This window comes from Vidua chalybeata, chromosome 11, assembly GCF_026979565.1.
Source record: "Vidua chalybeata isolate OUT-0048 chromosome 11, bVidCha1 merged haplotype, whole genome shotgun sequence".
Classification (NCBI taxonomy): domain Eukaryota; kingdom Metazoa; phylum Chordata; class Aves; order Passeriformes; family Viduidae; genus Vidua; species Vidua chalybeata.
The window spans coordinates 3,337,657-3,354,722 of NC_071540.1; the positions used below are offsets into that span (position 1 = coordinate 3,337,657).

Below are 17,066 nucleotides of genomic sequence, written 5' to 3' on the forward strand. Positions count from 1 at the left end.
ACTCTACTATACAGTAAGAATACCATATAATGTAAAGTGAACCTTGATTAAGGTTACTGCCTAAAACGGATTGTCAACACAGGATCTTTCAATGCATTACCCTTATTCCTGTTCTTATAGTTCACCTGAATGGAATTTTGATAGACTTTAAAAAACACATTAATAATTACATGGGAAAAGAAAGTGTCAGAATCAGATAGAAGTTCTTCACATGGTACGTTTCTCTTCATTTCATTCTCCCCTCTGTAGTGGCTTCATTCCATTAAAGCAGGCCTTGTCCATAACTGTCAGGCTCTGTACAACAATTTCAGGCAGAGTTTTTTGGGTCACTCGGCTTTGACCATCTTGGATCCTGTTGTTTTGTGTGAGGCTGGGCTCTGACAGGCTGACATGATTGCTGCTGCCTTTTCTTCTGCCTCTTCTGAGCTTCTCTGCACGAGACCCAGCTTGGAGCCCCTGCCCTGGTACGGGCAGTCTGACACAGCCCATCCTGTTAGAGCCCAATCAGCCTCCCTGCCAGGGAGTGCTGGGAATGCAACTGAAAATCAGGCTTGCATTTCATTGGAAGATAGAGGTTGATAAATACTGTATTTTTTTTTTCTTTTAGCACATCTGTATTGTGTAAGAGAATGCCAAAGAAAAATACAGGATGTAATAAGGTGAGTCTTCTGGAGCACTAATTCCTGGCTGCAGATTAGGTGATAAACCATGACACCAGGAAATGACTTCTGCTACTTGTGTGTCCCTAAGAAGAACGAGAAGCTAAATGTTAGCGCCCGGGAGCTGCAGCCGGCAGATTGCCATGGGGCGATGCGCTGAACAGGATCTGTTCAGAGCCGGGCTTTTCCCGATGTGGAGCAGCCCGGAGCTGGGGCCGAGGCTCCGGCGATATCGAGCGCTGCCGCCGGGGCCGTCCCGTTCCGGGCCCGGGAGCGAATTGCTGCCGCTGTGCCCGGGGACCGCGGGGGCACCAGGGCTGGAACAGGCGGGGACCGAACGGGGACTCGGGCAGACCGAGGGCGGCTCGAGGGGGCACCGAGGCGGCACCGAGGGGGGATGGAGCGGGGACCGAGGCGGGATGGAGCGGGGACCGAGGCGGCACCGAGGGGGGATGGAGCGGGGACCTGTCGGAACCCAAGGTGTCCCTCAGACACTCTTGGATGTTCCGGGCCTAGGGTAGAAGCCTCTGAGACCCTGGCAGGCGGCCAGGAACCCCTGTGGTCTTGAGTCTAACCCATGGAACAATTTACCAACCTTGCAGGAAGAACAAGAAATCACAAAAGTTTAGATATTATAATAGAAGTAGTCACAAAGTGAAAGGTAAGATTTTTGAGTGCTGTACAGGGGGGTTTTAAGCCTTGTACAGAGGGGTCTGAGTTTTGTACATAGGGGTCAGAGGTTCTAAGATAGAGAGATTTGGGCGTACCCTGTCCTCCTTCTTTCTTCTTCCTATTCCCCATGTTCTTAGTAGTGTTGGCACTCACAGATTAGTTTAAAGTAAAAAGTCACTGTTCAACATAAGTAATAAGCATTGGAGAAAAACTATAAACACCTAATACGTAATGTGTGATATAAAAGATGGCACCAGCCCCTCAAGAGAGGGAGACAAGAACAAAGACGAAGACAGAAAAAAAGACAAAGAAAGACACAGAGAAAGACGCAAAAGGAGAAGAAATCAGAGACAACGTCAAAGAGTCTGTGTGCCTTGAGATAACATGCAATAAACTGCCTTGAGACCAAACAACTGAAGACTACTGAGTCTTTCTTTAAAAACACAGGTTAGAAGAGAGACTTTACCACCACCCAGAGTCACCCCAATCTAGAGGAAGGCTCCAACAGGGACCGAGGCGGCACCGAGGGGGGATGGAGCGGGGACCGAGGCCCGCCCGGCGCCCCCGCCCCGGCCCCGCCCGGCCGCAGCGTCCCGGCCCCGGCCCGGCCTCACAATCGGGTGCCGCGGCTGCCGGGTAACCGCGAGCCGCCGTCTGTGACGGCGCTGCGGCCTCAGCTGCCCAGAACTCGCTCCCGGCTGGTTGTTCGCAGCCCCGGCGCGTTCAGGCGGCCGCACTCGGAGATTCGCCACGCGAATTGTTCGCGGAGCATTGGTCTCTGCGAGCGAGTCCTGTGAATTCGCGGAGCATTGGCCTCTGCGAGCGAGTCCTGTGAATTCGCAGAACATTGGCTTCTGCAAGGACTCCTGAACTGGCAGAACATTGGCTTCTGCAAGGAGTCCTGAATTCGCAGAACATTGGCTTCTGCAAGGAGTCCTGAATTCGCAGAACATTGGCTTCTGCAAGGAGTCCTGAATTCGCAGAACATTGGCTTCTGCAAGAACACCTGAATTCGCAGAACATTGGCTTCTGCAAGGAGTCCTGAATTCGCAGAACATTGGTTTCTGCAAGGACACCTGAATTCGCAGAACATTGGTTTCTGCAAGGACACCTGAATTCGCAGAACATTGGCTTCTGCGAGGACATCTGAATTCGCAGAACATTGGCTTCTGCGAGGGACTCCTGAACTCTGGTGGAAGGTAAAGACTGACTCAAGCTGTACTTTCTGGTTTTGTCACATCTGTGCTCTAAAATTCAATGCCAAAGGGAAATACAGGATGGGATAATGCCAGTCTTCAGTTCAGTGGCATGTCCAGCTGAGTGGATGAACAAGATATAGTCTACTGATGGTGCTTTTTTCTCACTGAAGAAATGCAACATTTCCTAAATATACTAGTCTATCCATTTCCCCCTATAGTATTTACTTCAGCTGCTTAAAGGTGAACGAGTTCTGCTCAAGTTTTGGTGGGTTGCTATGATCTGGTTCTTAAAATGATTAGGGAGATGCCCCTGAATTAAGGTGCAAAATGAGACCATTATGTCAAAGTCGATAGTCTGGATTTTATGGAACAGTAAATGTGAGGAAGAGAGAGAGAGAAAGAAATAGAAAAAGGAGGGGGGAGGGAGGGGGCTGGGAAGAGGGGAAGAAAAAGAGTGACAGAGACAGATTTAGTAGAAAATATCACCATTCCATGGATCCCACCCAACCCACGAAATCCTCTTCTGGTCTTCTCTGTGGTAAGGTCTCACCAAATGTAAGACTCCAGGGGATTAATGCAGATTTGGGCAAGGTGGGACTGCCCAGGTACCTCCCTGGGGCAGGGCAAGTTGGACTCTGTCTCTTGCTCCTTTTCAATAATATCAAATCTTGAGCACCAGTATATCCTTGGAGTCTGCCATGAATTGGGTTGTGGATTTTCAGAGTTCCATTGTTGCTCCTTCCAGTTTTGTTGAGGCATTGTCATTCATCTGCGACATCCTCCTTCCAAAATGGCTTCTGGATTCCCGAAAAAGACACCGAGCCCTCGTCTTCTGCTCAGGGAAAGACTGAAGCCTGAGACTGTGAGTAGCCACTGGGGCTGTGTTAAGGCTGGAAACTCCCCTCGTGTCCCTCCTCTCCCCGCCCCTGTTGTCAGCAGCCTGTGAAGCTGCAGACCCCCTCCCCACCTCTTTGTGCCGTGCTCCTGGCCCTCGGTGGGGGCTGTCCTGGTGCAGTAGGGAACGCTGTGTGATGTTTCAGGGACAGTCCAGCATCCTGCCTGGCTGTGCCACCGGAGCCAAGTGAAACCAATGTGCAGCTGAAGCCCTGAGCATGTGCTTCTTTCCCTTTCCCTTTGCCACAGCAATTCCTTCTGTCAGGCTGGGCACTCACCTGTGCTGCTCTGACCAACCTGCCCTTGGGCACCCGGGCACGTGGCGGGGGAAAGCTCCAACTCTGCCCAAAGCCTTGAGAGACACGGCTGGTCCCAGCTGGAAGAGCTTCCCAGCCAGCTGTTCTCTCTCATCTCCTGTGTGGGCGCAGATCCAGCCCTGCAGGCAGCACTGGAGCCAGGGCCACAAAGGTCCCTTGGCCGTCTGGAGCTCACTTGACTGAAGATGCCCCACTGCTGAGGCTCTCTCCAGGAGATCCCTCTGTTTTCTTCTGTGGAGGGGCCTGTGAGCCCAGAGAGAGAAAACAAATGCTAATGAACAGAGAGAACAAAAACTGAAAGAGTTACGTTCCTGGTACAACTCACTCTTGGTACAACTTTGCTTTCTTGCTTCTCTTGGACTCACCCAGCAGTGCTATCTCCTCGCTGTGAGCTTTGAGTGTTGTGCAGGGACGGAGTTAGGGGAGTTCTGAGAGCTCCTCCCTACTCTCTGAAAAGGTCACTGCCTCAATCCAATGAGGAAACAAATGCCCGAAGAGCAGAAATCCCCAAACATGTCACATCAAATCACGGAGAGACTAATGGGACACAGCCATGTGGTTGGAGTATGTGTATTGCACTCTGTATTATTAATTTACTGGTGCTAAGTATTTCAGCAGGTAACTTCCAGGGCTTCCAGAGCTGTCCTAGTGCCTCGTGATCACAAATTATTCATCGGTAGTAAGTGAACAAGAAAAGCTTCTATGAACAAGGGCATTTCTGAGACTCTTGCTGGTTTTTTTGCCTTTCAGCTGACTCCCTCTGCCTTCCAGGAGGAGATGTCTCTCAGCACCAAGCAGAGGCTGGCCAGAGCTAAGAAGCTGAGTCTGCCTCAGATTGTCCAGCCTCAAGACAAGCGTGAGAGCTCCCACCAGAAGGTAGCCTTTCCCTGCCCTTGCTGTTTGATGTGATCATTGAGGAGGATGCCAAAAGAGCAGCTTGGCTTGAGGCTGCTCAGTGTGCTCCAGGAGCTTTTGCTCAGCCCAGGGCAGAGGTGGGAGAGCCACTGTTTGCCCGGTGTGGCTTGGGCAGATGTACTCAGCCAGAGTCTGTACTTGACTGGGGATCAGAGCAGAATCTTCCTCCCAGCAGCTGAACCTCTCCCTGCTCTCTCTGGGCTCTCCTTGCAGTTGTCAGCAGCTGACCCAGAGAAGAGCTCATTTCAGCCTTGCCCACCAGAGGTGGTGTTTCAGAACTACACTCCTGGTGAGGTCTGTGAAGTGCCCGTGGTTCTGAGGAACAGGGACAAGGTAAGTGCTGGGACATGGAGGTTTAACGCTGTGGTGGAAGAGGAGAGCGGAGAAGGCTGGTTAAGGATGGCACCAGGGCATGTCCACCTGTCTCTGCGAGTGGCAAAACCATCATTCCATGTCTCTCCTGCAGGTTCCTCACTTGATGAAGGTCACCTTGGAGAGCTCACCTTATTTCCAGCTGGTGGGCCCCAATGACGTGTGCCGCAAGGTGCCGCCGGGACTCTCCACCACTGTCCACGTCCTCTTCAGCCCTTGGCAGAACAAGGTGAGTCTGGAGGTCCCGAGAGATTGGTGTCTTCAGTGGAAAGTGAACCTGCAAGGCTGGATTCAGGGCATCTGGCCTGGGTTTTGAGGACCTGTGCTGGTTTCCGTGGAGTTGCACGGGATCTAGAACTGGGAGATACTCTTTGTCCATGCTGAACATGGGGTAAATGCCCTGTGCTGAGAGAGTTTCTTTTCCTGCAGGATTACTTCCACCAGCTCCTCTGCACCACTGAAAGGGAAGGGTTCATTGTGCCAATTCGGGCCATTGGTGCCCGAGCCATCCTGGACTTCCCTGACCAGCTGGACTTCTCCAAGTGTCCGGTCAAGTACAGCAGCCAGAAGACTCTGGTGGTCCGTAATGTCGGGAACCGGGCAGCTCATTACCAGCTGAGCACCCAGAGGTGAGGCAGCTCATCTATCCTTGGGCAAAGGATATCACCCTTGGGTGATGATAACAGGGCTGGGAAAGAGCAGCAAAAGGAAGGGGAGCATGGCAGCTGCTGCCCTGCAGCCCTGGCTGGAAATGGGCAGGACCTGTGGGGTTTGCTGTTGGTTCTCATGTTTTAAGCAGGATGCAGCCTTTGAGCTTTCTCTGTCCCAGATTTCCTGGAGGGTGCTGGAACATCTCAGTAGCTGGCTTGCACCCTCCTGAGCACAAACAGCTTCTGAAATGCTTACTCAGCACTGTCAGCCAAATAGAGCCATTCTCTGGGAGGCCACAGGCACGTGGCTTTCCAGTGGTCCTCTCATGAGATGCCTCATGTGAGCTGTGCTGTGGACAGCCTGTGCTGTTGCTGTCAGTCTCAGAAGACAATCAATCAGTGTTTCTCCTGGTGGCTGAACTGGAGAGGGCAATGCATTTTTGACACCGTGTCTGTAAGGAAACCAGTTCAGTAGGCTGGTGGTGAGTTGAGGGTTATGTGATCCCAGAGGTCTTGCTGTAGGAGCTGAGGTCAGGAATGCAGCACAGACCTGCTGTCTAACCTGAGGCAGATAAGTGGCTTTGATTTTTTTTTTTCCCCTGGCAAAACAGAGGTCAAAAGGCAAATTGACTTTTCTGCTGTGAAACGTGAGGGTCTGAGAGGATGTTCCACCAAAGCCTGCCAAAGCTATTTAAGCAGGCTCCTGGGATGCTGTTCAAACAGGCTGCTGCTTTCGACTCTGCAAATATGTAGGCAGGAACTTGTAAATCCGTGCACAGTTTTTCTCTGGGATTTCCAGAGCTTGTTTTGTCACCACCAAAAGAAATACCCAATAAGGTCTGGTATCCTTTGACAATGTGCTTGCCAGCTGTTCTGTTGAGCGCTACAGAGCATGTTGGATCCTGCTTGATAGGGATTGAAAGAGTTTCTGAACTCGAGGAATGAAATATTGACGTAGATGAAATAGAACCTGGGTGCAGTGACAGAGGGAAAGATGGAGCTTGTGATCTGCTGACTGTATCTTTCAGCACAGAGATGGAGCTGCTTTAACCTAAGAGACTGGATTTATTAGAATAGTTAATGCTGTTTGATGTCAGCTGTAACACCATCACTTAAAAGGAATATATGTTAAGATGAGACGATATTTGGGTTTCTTCCTGCAATAGGTGTTAGCGGGCAGATGAGGCAACTCAATTCGCCATAATTTTTCTGTCTTCCTTGGGGTGGGAGGCAGCTTTTATTGAGATCAATTCTCCCAAAATCAAATCATTTAATCATGGCAGTTAAGGCACCAGTGGACAAAAGACTGTCTGGCTAGAGCAGATAACTGTAGCATGGGACTTGAAGTAGATTGCAGCCTCCTTGCACACAGCATTTAGCAAAAGTGCAGCTGAACGGTGCTTTGAGAGCCTTGGTCCCAAAATTGCCAGCTTTGCTCACTTGTCAGCTCTGTTTCTAAATTATGGCAGGAGAACTTGGTCCTTGGTATCCTCATGGCCATAACTTTTGCCCAGCTCTGTCAGTAAGGGGAGCTGATGCTCGATGAAAGGAAGCAAGATGCAAATGACCCTTGAGCCTCATTGCAGAGAGCTGGATGCAGAGGATGGGGGAGATGAGGTCATTTCATCCCACAGGATCCTGTGAGGGCTGGATCTCCTCCCACTAGAGTCAGTGGCTGTTTCTGACCCTGTGTGTTCTGTCTTGTGCTGACTGTGGTTGGTTTGCTCTTTGCTTGCACAAGTGAGCAGAAGTGAAGTGGACTGCAAAAGGGATAACATCCCCAAAGCTCCCCCAAGAGTCCTGCTGTGTCTGTGTTGCAGCCCTTTCTCTGTCCTTCCGGCCATGGGAGTTCTGGGCGTTGGTGACACCATGGAGGTGACAGTGGGATTTCAGCCACTGAAGACTGGTGACTGTTCCGCGTCCCTTGTCGTGCACTACGACACAGGTGAGAGCTGGGCACTGCCGAGGGCACTCTGCATCCCTCAGAGCAGAGCCCTTTCTAAGCAGAAAGGCTGCTGTGGCCGTGGGTTTAAAGAGGGAGATGATGATCGTTTTCATGGTGTTCATTTTGTAGTCATCTAGTTTGTAGTCATGTCGTTTGTCATCTTGACCTTGTAAAGCTCCATAGAAATGCCATTCAGCTAAAAGCCGTGACACTTTCTTCTGTTACCTGTGGTTTGCTGTGTTCCTTGTGCTTCCATCAGCCAGTGAGCTGAGCAAAGACTCCCCTTTGCTTTGTTCCAGGTGAAGACACCCACACAAGCCTTCATGGAAGAGCTGTGGATGCCCCAATCAGGCTGGACAGGAATACTGTGACCTTTGACAAGACGTACATCACCGTGTCAAACCGCACAACTGTGCTCATCCACAACCGCAGTAATATCACAGCCCGCTTCCAGTGGAAGGCTGTTGATGCTGGGGAAGAGGAGGATCAGCTGGAGCTGAGGTAGGTTTGAAAGATCCATTTCAGTGACGTCCCTTGCCCAAGGGTAAAAGTAACATACAGCTTCAGGAGATTTCGGGAGGATTCAGGGTGCTTTTGAATGGCTTAGGGTAAGTAAACCATCCCATCTCTAGCTGCCTCCCCCAAGCAGAGTTCTGTGTCAGGAAAAGCTGCCTGAGGTGGCTGGTGGATTCTGCCTCAGCTGTGGCAGAGGCTTTGAGCCAGGAGGTTCTCTTGAGGGCTGCTGCCTTTGGAACCTCTCCTGAGCCTGCAAGTGTGGACTGAACAAGAAGTGACCCTCTGATCCATTTGGGACCCCATGGCTCAGGGTCAGCCCTTTGCTGAGGAGGTGCTTGTGGCGCTTCCACTTCTGTCTGCAAAGACGTGGCTTGTTAAGCAACTTGCTGGGTTTGTCTTTCCTGTGGCTGCAGGCAGTATCACAGGATGTATCAGCAGCAAAAGGAGAAGTTGTATAATTTTCTGAAGGAGTGGGGAGTGGACAGCACTCACCAAGAACGCTTTGCTCTTCTCACCCGCAGCCTCCAGAGTGAGATGGCAAAGGTCAGAGGAGATCCCATGCTGTTCTCTGATGACATTTTCTGCCTTGAGCCAAAGGTAACTGATGGCTGAGAACCTCCCTTCCTGCTTCTCTTCCTCCTCTTCCTCCTCATCCCTGAATAAGGTCACTTGACTGATCCCTGCCTCAGCTGGCTTTGTGTGCCGAGAGAGAAGTAATCTGCATTCTGGTGAGGTCAGAGAGATGGTTGCAAAAAGCGTTTCTGCCCTGTGAGCTCCTGGCTGGCAGCAGGAGCCTGACTAAAGCTTCCAAACTCTGTTCTCAGTGTTACTGATGAGTGTTACTCACTCCTTGCCTGTCACTGATGCTCTGAAGAACGGCTTACGGGACTGTGGTTGAACCCAAGAAATGTGATGTCTGAAGAGAAATGTTTTGCTGTCTCCTTCTGCTCTAGGAGGGCGAGATCGGGCCGAATTGTTCGGCTGAGATCAGCGTGTCCTTCAAGCCCCAGGAAGCCCGGGTCTACGAGCGAGCGGTTTACTGCGACATCTCGGGTACGGCTCCTTCCCCTGCCTCTCTCCCCGCAGCGAAGGCGAGGTGCAAATTCTCCCCCAGATCACTGGGCTCCTGTGTCATTGCTGGCACGGGTCCGTGGTCAGCAGGGCAGTGCTGGCACATCCCACTGTCCCTGCAGCTTCCAGGGCATCTCCTCTAGTTTGATTTTTTCCCTCTCAGCTGTTCTGAACGCTGCCTGTATTTAGGTGTGCTCCTCCTCCCTTGGGAAAAACACTCTCTGAGGTGCACCCAGAAGGAGGAAGAAGAAAATTTCTGGCATTTCCTAAAGTTCCACTCTCAACATAGGGGTAGAAGAAAGGATGGTCTCTATGGATGTAGCATATCTCCTGAGGGAAGAGAAGGGTCCGGATCTTCTCCTGGGACGTCAGGAGCTGGTCCCATGCAGCTCAGAGTCAGGGACTGGCACTGAGGCAGCCTGGAAAATGCAGGATGGCAGAAGGAATTACTGTACTGAAATAGCAATCTCTCCCCAGGCCGTCAGAACAGGCTGCCCCTGCTCCTCACAGGGGAAGGCCTCGGGCCCCGGCTCCACTCCTACTTTGAGGAACTGAACATTGGGGAGGTTTCTCTCAGAGTAACCCACAGATATAAGGTGAGCAGCAGGCTTGGGGAGGATCCTAGTGGCTCCTGGGGTAGCAGTGAGCCTTGTGGACCTGTGAATTCCTAGCAACTTGGCTAGTTGTGATGCTAGTCAAATGTGGGGGGTTTCCCGGAATCTCCATCTTTTGGATGCGGTCAGAAAGGTGTGTCTGTTGTTCGTGAAAGCCCAATCCCTTCTTTTGGGCAGTCTTCCTTGGAGGTCAGCTGGGAGGCTTCCTGCAAAACCGCCTGACACAGGAAAGCAGCACTGGGTCAAAAAGCTGCATGTTCAGAGGCATGTTCCAGTCCCAGCCACAAATCACCTTTGTGCCCAGGCTGTCCAAAAGCAGCTGGAACAAACTGGCTGCATTTGAGTTCAAGTGCATTGCAAGCAGCTTTCAGTCATGTCCCTCCTGCCTATTTGTGGGAGTCACGAATCCACCCTCCTGGCTCAGCACTGGTCAAAGTGCTGGGCAGTGCTTTCCCTTGCTGAGCAGTCCCTCACCACACTTCAGGCATGGTGTAGCTCTGGCTCTAGAAAGAGCAAAGTGTTTCTGGGAAGGAAGCAAAGGAACTTTCTACATCTTTGCTTCTGCTTTCTCCCACATGCAGTAAACAGGTTGGGCTGCCATGGAAGCTGAACGTGCCCTGCCCATGGTGGGGCTGGGCACACTTGGAGCAGCAGCAGCAGCAGCTCTGTGCTGATGTCACTGGTAATGCTGCCATGCCCAGTGCTGCTCTTAGGGCCAGCTGTGCATGAACTCGGTGATGCTGAGCACTCTGTGCTGCAGGTCAGAGTGGACTGTCCGTGCCAGTGGGGAAACCCCAGAGTGACTCTGGTTATGTGAAGTTATCGCTGCTTTGCATGAAAACCCCAAAGCCACACAAAGTTGTATTTCAAAGCTGTATTTTTTGGCTTCTGCCATACAGCAGCACAGGGCATCTTCTGCCTTTTACAGGTGTTAACAGTTTAATTTGAAAGTGACTCAGACTTTGGTAAGAAAGGAAGATTCCTCATGTATTTCCACTTTGCTTTTCTGCTGCTGCAGGCGGCCCTGTTGAACAAAGGGCCCATTGGGGCTCCCTTCAGCCTCATCCCTCCAAGCACAGCCATGGGCTCCTGCTTCACCTTCCTGCCCCAGGAGGGCATCGTGGCACCGCACGGGTTCCAGATCATCCAGATCTCCTTCTGTCCCACCATGATGGGGGAGTTTGAGGAAGAGTTCTGCTTCCGTGTGACTGAATCCCCTAAGCCTGTGACCTTGACTATCAGGTGAGGAGGGCTTTGGGAGCTTGCTGGGCACATCTGTAGCTGTGTCCTGGTACTCATCTTCCATCTACTTCATTTTGTGGTGGAGCAGAGAAAGAAGGTGTTACCTGAGGTCTTAGTCTTGGCTCTGGCATCCCTTTAGTGCGGGGTTGCCTGCTGCCCTGGGTGGGTAGCCGGGAGATGGAGGGACTACTCCCTGCAGGGGTGTCTGCTGCTTAGGCTGTGGCAGGCAGTGGGATGGATCAGCTTTGGGCAGTGGCTGCTCTGGGATGTCCCCTCTGAAGAGCCAGCAAGGCCCCCAGGGCTCTGGAGGTTGGCCAGCCTGGGTGATTCTGCACCAGCAGCAACATTTTTAAAAACTTCTGTTAATAATCCATCCCAGATGGGCAGCAGCTGCCTCGCCTCACCTCTCACAGCCATGCTGTGGGGGACAAGCCGTGCTCTCAACTCCTGTGCAGAGAGTGCCCTGGTAGCTCCTTTCCACAGCCAGGCAAGGGCTGATGTGGGAGACAGGGAACTGTGCAGCAGGAACTGCCCCAAGCACAGGGGCGTCATCCCATGGGCTGGTGCCATGGCAAAGGATAAAATCCTCACTCAGCAAAGGCTAGAGGTGGGAAAAAAAAGAAGAAAAGTGATGATAGGAGAAGCAAAACTCACTTCAGCTCCAAGGCCTGTCCCACACAGTCTGTCAGCTGCTGTGACCACTTTGCTTTGGCTGCCTCCTGGCCACATGGGTGCTGTGCTGAGCGCAGGCTGCTGGGTTGATTTGAAACCCAGGGTGGCTCTGAGAGCAGCTGTTATCCACCCCCTCCCTAAGGCCACCCGAAGCCTTTGTGATTCCCTTTAACAGAGGCACTGCCTCCCTGCCTTTGTCCTCGCAGGGGCTCCGTGACGGGACCGACTTTCCATTTTGATGTGCCCGCCCTGCACTTCGGTGACGTCTCCTTTGGTGAGTGTGCCCTGGGCTCGCAGCGCAGTGTCAGAGGTTGGTGTGGTGCTGAAATGGAGCACTTGAACATAAGAGCGTCCAGCACTCGTGTTCCTCCACCACAGCCTCTTCAGGGTGTTACTTCCAGGGCTGCTGGTGCCTCAGGTACCCTTTTGCCATCGTGAGAGCAAACGGGACCAAAGGAATAAAAAGGCAGCATCACTGTTTGGCCACTTCTTGTCTCCCTTTGAATAAGCGGCACAATAAAGAAAGGCACCAGGCAGGAATATGGCTCTGTAATAGCAGATTCGTCCTGCTTAAGCTGATTTCATTCCTAAGGTTTCTTCAGCTGGGGGCAGCTGTTTTAGCTTTGTTTCTTTTAACTGTGCTGCTGAATGTTGTCTGCATGTGGTCACCTCGGTGGCATTTGAGATTGTGACATCCTTTTTGTGCCTCCCTCGTGCCTGTTTTGTGCCGCTTGTCCTTTTCGTGCCTCTCTTGCCTCCCTGCTGGAGTCACTGCCGGAGCTGGCAGTGATCACTGTTGATGGGCATGGAGAAGCCCTGGGCTGTGCCTGCAGTTGGTTTTTCCTCCCCATCTGGGTTTAAATGACTCTTGGTGAGCAGGCTGCGGGAGATGTCTCCTCCACACAGAGCTGACCGGCCGAGCCATAGATCCACTGCAATGAGCTGTACTTCAGACAACAAAGAAGCAAAATCCAAGCACAGTTTTCTCCTACCAGGATATTCACACCAGGCATCATGAGATATTGACGGCTAAATGGATATTTGTGTCATTTTCTTAGGTTTTCCTCACACCTTGAAGTGTTGCCTGTATAACACCTCCCTGGTACACATGGCCTTCAACCTCCACATTCCTGGCGATGGCTTGGGAGAGCCCAGCATTGACATCTCTGCTAAGATACCCGATCCCAGTAGCCAGTGTTGGAGGAAGGAAGCTCCAGGCCTTAGGAGGCCAAGGGAATTTACCATAAGCCCCTGCAGCGGGACCGTCCGTGCCCTGGGATCCGAGGATATCAAGGTATGGGAAGAGTCCGGTCGGTGGGGCTGAAGCTTCACTGGAGTCTGGGAGGGCTTTAGCTCTGGTGCCAGCTTGGAGCACTTTGAGCATCGTGTGAGGGAGAGATCTGCACTGGTGAGAGGCCTCTGCTGGCTGGCTTCCTCGGGATGCTCCTCAAGGAGCACCGTTTTGTTTCCAAAATCACCAGCTGAGATCACATACCATATGTCAAGTACTGAAGCCGTTCTTGTGCTTTTTGAGAGCGATTTCTTTGGTTGCAAGTGGGCAGAGGAAGGATGAAAACAGAAGGTTGCTGTTAAAGAGAGAGATATCATTGTAGAAAGCAGTTTTCTTTTTTTCCTGGTCTCGTTTCTCATCTCCTGGGCAGCAGATGAGTTGTATTCACCGCAGGGATCTTCAGTGGGGACGGAAAATACTCTGCAGTCATGAACTGCCCAGCATGTGCTGGGCCACACTTTGCCCTCAGCTTCCTGCTGGAAAGCTGGACTCGTTCCATTCAAGACAACAGACTTCTTCTGCATTTATGTCATTGTAGTCGGGTGAAAAATTAGTCCCTTTAGCAAATCTGATCTTGCCAGAGGGCTTTTTTTACTCCCAAAGACTGTGCTCTACTTATGGACCAGCAGAAGAATTGAAGCAAAATCCTCTCTTTGTCTACCGTGGAACAAGAACTGGAGGAGAGCACACATGGGTGATGAGATTTTGGGAGTGAGCAAATACTTGCTGCACTTCTTTTCTCTTCTACCAGGTCACCCTGTGTTCCAACACCGTTGGAGAGTACAAGCTGGAGCTGGTGCTGGACGTGGAGGATGTTGGCAAGAAGGCGTTGGCACTGCCCCTCACGGCCAGGTACCAACACCTTTCCTGCACCTGCTTGTCTTTCCTCGAGCATCCAGCACGCTGCCTGGCTGCAGCTCCAGAGGAGGAGTGCTGCTGAATGAGCTGGACCTGCCCATCTAGACATGAGAACAGGGCTGGGAAAGCAGCCCATGCTGAGATGCCCCCCTGCTCACAGCCAGCCATGGCCCTAGGCCTTTTTCTGAAGGCAGCAGGAATAACATTAAGCGTTGCCCTGGGATCTGGTGCTTGAGATGGAACAAACTTCCCAAGGGTTGCCTGTCCTTCTTCCTGCAAGCGGTGAACATGTGCTGGCTTGTGACCAGCCTGCTGCCTTGGTTTGCTACCATTGCTCAGTCTCTCTAACTGCCTTGGGGTCATTTCTTTGCCCAGGTGCGTCGTTCCTCCACTGCGAGTGCTCGACCCTGTCGTGTCATTCAGGCGCTGCTATCTAGAGGTCCCCTATGAGAAGAAGCTGACCCTTGTGAATGACAGCGACTTTCCTGGCTGCTACTGTGTTCTCCCTCAGGTTTGGCCTTGCATCCATCTCCTCCCCTCAAATGTTACTGAGCGGGTTATTAGGGGAATAAAAGGGTTTGGAGAAGACCTTGCCGGTTTCTATTCCAAGCTAAAGGTTTTCTGAGAACAGGAACCTAAATACAAACTTTAGGAAGCAGTCTAGCATCTTGAGGAAGTTGTTTAGATTCTAGTCCTTGACTTGTTTCCAAGTGGTAGAGCTCAGAGGGCAGTGAAAATGTGATGCAAGGAGGCTGTCAGCACCAAAGTGGGTGTGTGTGGATGCAGCAACTTTTGGAACCCCTGCGGCTGCTCAGCACCTACACCTTGCAGCTTGTTTTTTGCCTTTTTGCTTTCTCCTGAGAATTTTTACAAGCGTGTGGGAGTTGCTCTTGTGGTCGAGGTTAAGGAGATTAAAGTTTCCTCAGTTCTGAAGTTGCTTTTGATTGTGTCCCTTCCAGGAGAACAAGGAGGAGGCTGCCACATGGTACTGCACCTCTATGGCAACTGGGATTATCGAGGCTCGCGGGTCGGTGCAGATCCCAATTGTCCTCCAGGCCCGCTTGCTGGGAGAGTGCGACGTCACTGCGGAGCTCGCCGTGCTTGGGAGAGGAGGATCCCCACTGGTGAGAGCGAGGGGAGACGTGTGCCTTGAGCAACTCATGCCAGTGGCTGTAAGCTGCACAGGGATTCTTCCAGGAGCTTGTGATCCGTGGCTGCTGTGGACAAGGACAGAAGGGACTGGTGGCACAAGCAGCACTTTATGCCTAGAAAAGAGGAAGAGTGGAAGCCTCGTAGGCGGCAATCTCAGTGCCTGACCCAGCGTATGGTTACAAACCTGGGAGATGGGATAACAAGCCCAGTCTGAAACCCAGACCAGTCCCTGGGTCTCACACTGTGCCGTGTTATCAGATGAGCACGAGTGCTGCTTCGTTACAGCTGTTGAGGATCACACAGGGACATCCCTGAATCCTGCTAAAGCAAGCACTGTGTACAAGACCACACTGAAGGAATGTTCTGTGCAGAGCTGGACTGAGGCTTCTCTGAAAGCCAGGTCCCTCAGATCTGAGAAACACCCATCATATCTCCTCAACCACAGGCCAGCCAAAACTATAGGAATGTCCCCACACACAACTTGCATCTGGAGCACAGACTTTGCTTGTTTTTTTCCACCAAGTTTGGAAATGGATAAGGCAAGCAATTCCTGAACTAAAGCCTCCTAAAAGAGGACTCTGGAGATTCTAAAGAAGATTCTAAGGATGCTAAAGAAGATTCTACAAGAGCTCCTAAAAGAGGCATATAGCATAACAGCAAAAGTGACTACAAAGTACAGGCCCAGTCTGCCAGGCACGGATGCTCTTCATCCCTAACTAGTCTGGTTTGTGACAGGAGCACCCCACCAAAGCCAGCAGTGCTGCAGCATGTGGCTGTGTGTATGTAGCAATAACCCTGAGGACAAAGTTGCTTTTATTCTCGTTCCTGGGTGTCGCATTGCCTGGAACGCTGCTGAGCAGGGCTGTTCTTGTCCCCTTGAAGAATACTGCAGATGAAGGGTTTGTGTGTTTTGATAAGCCTTTTCCTCAGGGAGGATATATGCCATTGTCACACACGAACTGAAGCCGGGCCAGATATCCTCCAGCTGCTATTCTGCTCATCTCCAAAGGGCTCTGCCCAGCCTCTGCTGCTTCTGCCCCACTGTCACCTGGAAGCAAAGCCAGCTGGTGAGGCACAGCTCCTCCCTCCAGCTTCTTCTTCCAGGGAGCCTTGGGCAGCATCAGCCAGGCTGCAGCCCCCTGGGCCTCCCTTCTCCCAGAGGGATAAAAGATCCATCATCATGCAGGGCTTTAGTTCCTTATTCTTGAGGTAGCAGCCACGCTACATGGTTTCTGTTTCTTCTTTGCCCCTTCATGGATGTCCCAAAGGGATGTGCATTTCTGGATGCTGCTCCTTCTGACTGAAGGTCATTCTGGCAGCTGTCAATGCCCTTCCCTCAAGTCAGACATCACTAAAGGTTTTGCATCATGGAGGCTGGTTTCTTCTCTAGTCCAATCATACTCCAAGCCCTCCAGTGAATCTTGGTGGTGGTGTGAGTTTTATGCATTCAAGTCCTGTGTAAGACTTGGGGTATTTAGGACCAGTGAAATCCAACAAGACTGAATAAACTGTCCTGGTTTCCACTGGTGGGAGCAGGTAGTTTAGCAAAGGGATCCATGTTCCTTGTCCCACCGTCTGTGCCAGCTCTGCAAGAACAATCCTTTTGCGTTTCAGACTCCTATTCAGTCAGTTCACACTTCTTTTTTGAAGGAAAAAATACTGCTTGAATGATGCAATTATTAATTAATACCCCTTACTCATCTATATGAAGATTACACATAAGCACAAATTGAAGGCAGCTAACTTGCCTCATCTCTACTCTGAAGAGCCTGCTTTGCTTCTGACTTGTGCTGGTTTCACCAAGCAGTGTAGCTTTTTGAATTTTAAAGAACTTAGTGTCAAGGATGGCTGTGCAGCAGCAAAAGTTAGGAAGGTGGTTTGGGCCAAGATGGAGCAGTGAATAAAGCAGGCAGCAGGTAGAGGAAATAGCAGCGGGGGGAGGTGTGAAGAAGCAAGCATGGCAAACAGCAGTTCTTTGTCCCCTGATGATAATGGGAGCTTGTGGCTTTCAGGTGGGATCACTGCAG

At 51.5% G+C, this 17,066-nt stretch overlaps 3 protein-coding genes across 3 annotated transcripts in view; 1 reads left to right on the forward strand and 2 right to left on the reverse strand.

The window, feature by feature from the left end:
* Positions 1 to 2,494, reverse strand: LOC128793621 (uncharacterized). Its single transcript, XM_053952955.1, has 2 exons — positions 1,877 to 2,494; positions 1 to 1,124 (listed from the first exon to the last, which is right to left on the reverse strand). The coding sequence occupies exons 1-2, from the start codon at positions 2,492 to 2,494 to the stop codon at positions 831 to 833; spliced, it is 912 nt and encodes a 303-aa protein (XP_053808930.1). The 3' UTR covers positions 1 to 830.
* LOC128793624 (Fanconi anemia core complex-associated protein 24-like) overlaps positions 1 to 17,066 on the reverse strand; it is a 43,980-nt gene that overhangs the window by 6,810 nt on the left and 20,104 nt on the right. The gene's annotated exons all lie outside the window — the stretch shown is intronic.
* LOC128793613 (hydrocephalus-inducing protein homolog) overlaps positions 2,441 to 17,066 on the forward strand; it is a 27,529-nt gene continuing 12,903 nt past the window's right edge. Inside the window, exons 1-17 of the mRNA XM_053952943.1 lie at positions 2,441 to 2,530; positions 3,276 to 3,392; positions 4,492 to 4,617; positions 4,870 to 4,989; positions 5,123 to 5,257; positions 5,458 to 5,657; positions 7,499 to 7,623; positions 7,923 to 8,124; positions 8,661 to 8,736; positions 9,093 to 9,192; positions 9,688 to 9,806; positions 10,843 to 11,066; positions 11,945 to 12,012; positions 12,797 to 13,032; positions 13,781 to 13,881; positions 14,263 to 14,398; positions 14,847 to 15,011. Of these exons, the coding sequence (XP_053808918.1) occupies positions 3,321 to 3,392; positions 4,492 to 4,617; positions 4,870 to 4,989; positions 5,123 to 5,257; positions 5,458 to 5,657; positions 7,499 to 7,623; positions 7,923 to 8,124; positions 8,661 to 8,736; positions 9,093 to 9,192; positions 9,688 to 9,806; positions 10,843 to 11,066; positions 11,945 to 12,012; positions 12,797 to 13,032; positions 13,781 to 13,881; positions 14,263 to 14,398; positions 14,847 to 15,011 (2,205 nt within the window). The 5' untranslated portion in view covers positions 2,441 to 2,530; positions 3,276 to 3,320. The remainder of the gene's footprint in view (positions 2,531 to 3,275; positions 3,393 to 4,491; positions 4,618 to 4,869; positions 4,990 to 5,122; positions 5,258 to 5,457; positions 5,658 to 7,498; positions 7,624 to 7,922; positions 8,125 to 8,660; positions 8,737 to 9,092; positions 9,193 to 9,687; positions 9,807 to 10,842; positions 11,067 to 11,944; positions 12,013 to 12,796; positions 13,033 to 13,780; positions 13,882 to 14,262; positions 14,399 to 14,846; positions 15,012 to 17,066) is intronic.

Bases quoted from the DNA above. Each gene is read 5' to 3' on its own strand.
- LOC128793621 (XM_053952955.1), bottom strand. From the start codon at position 2,494: ATGTTCTGCGAATTCAGATGTCCTCGCAGAAGCCAATGTTCTGCGAAT. The intron at 1,125-1,876 runs GTCCCCGCTCCA...GGGTTCCGACAG, and splicing joins GGGGCGCCGGGCGGGCCTCG to GTCCCCGCTCCATCCCCCCT.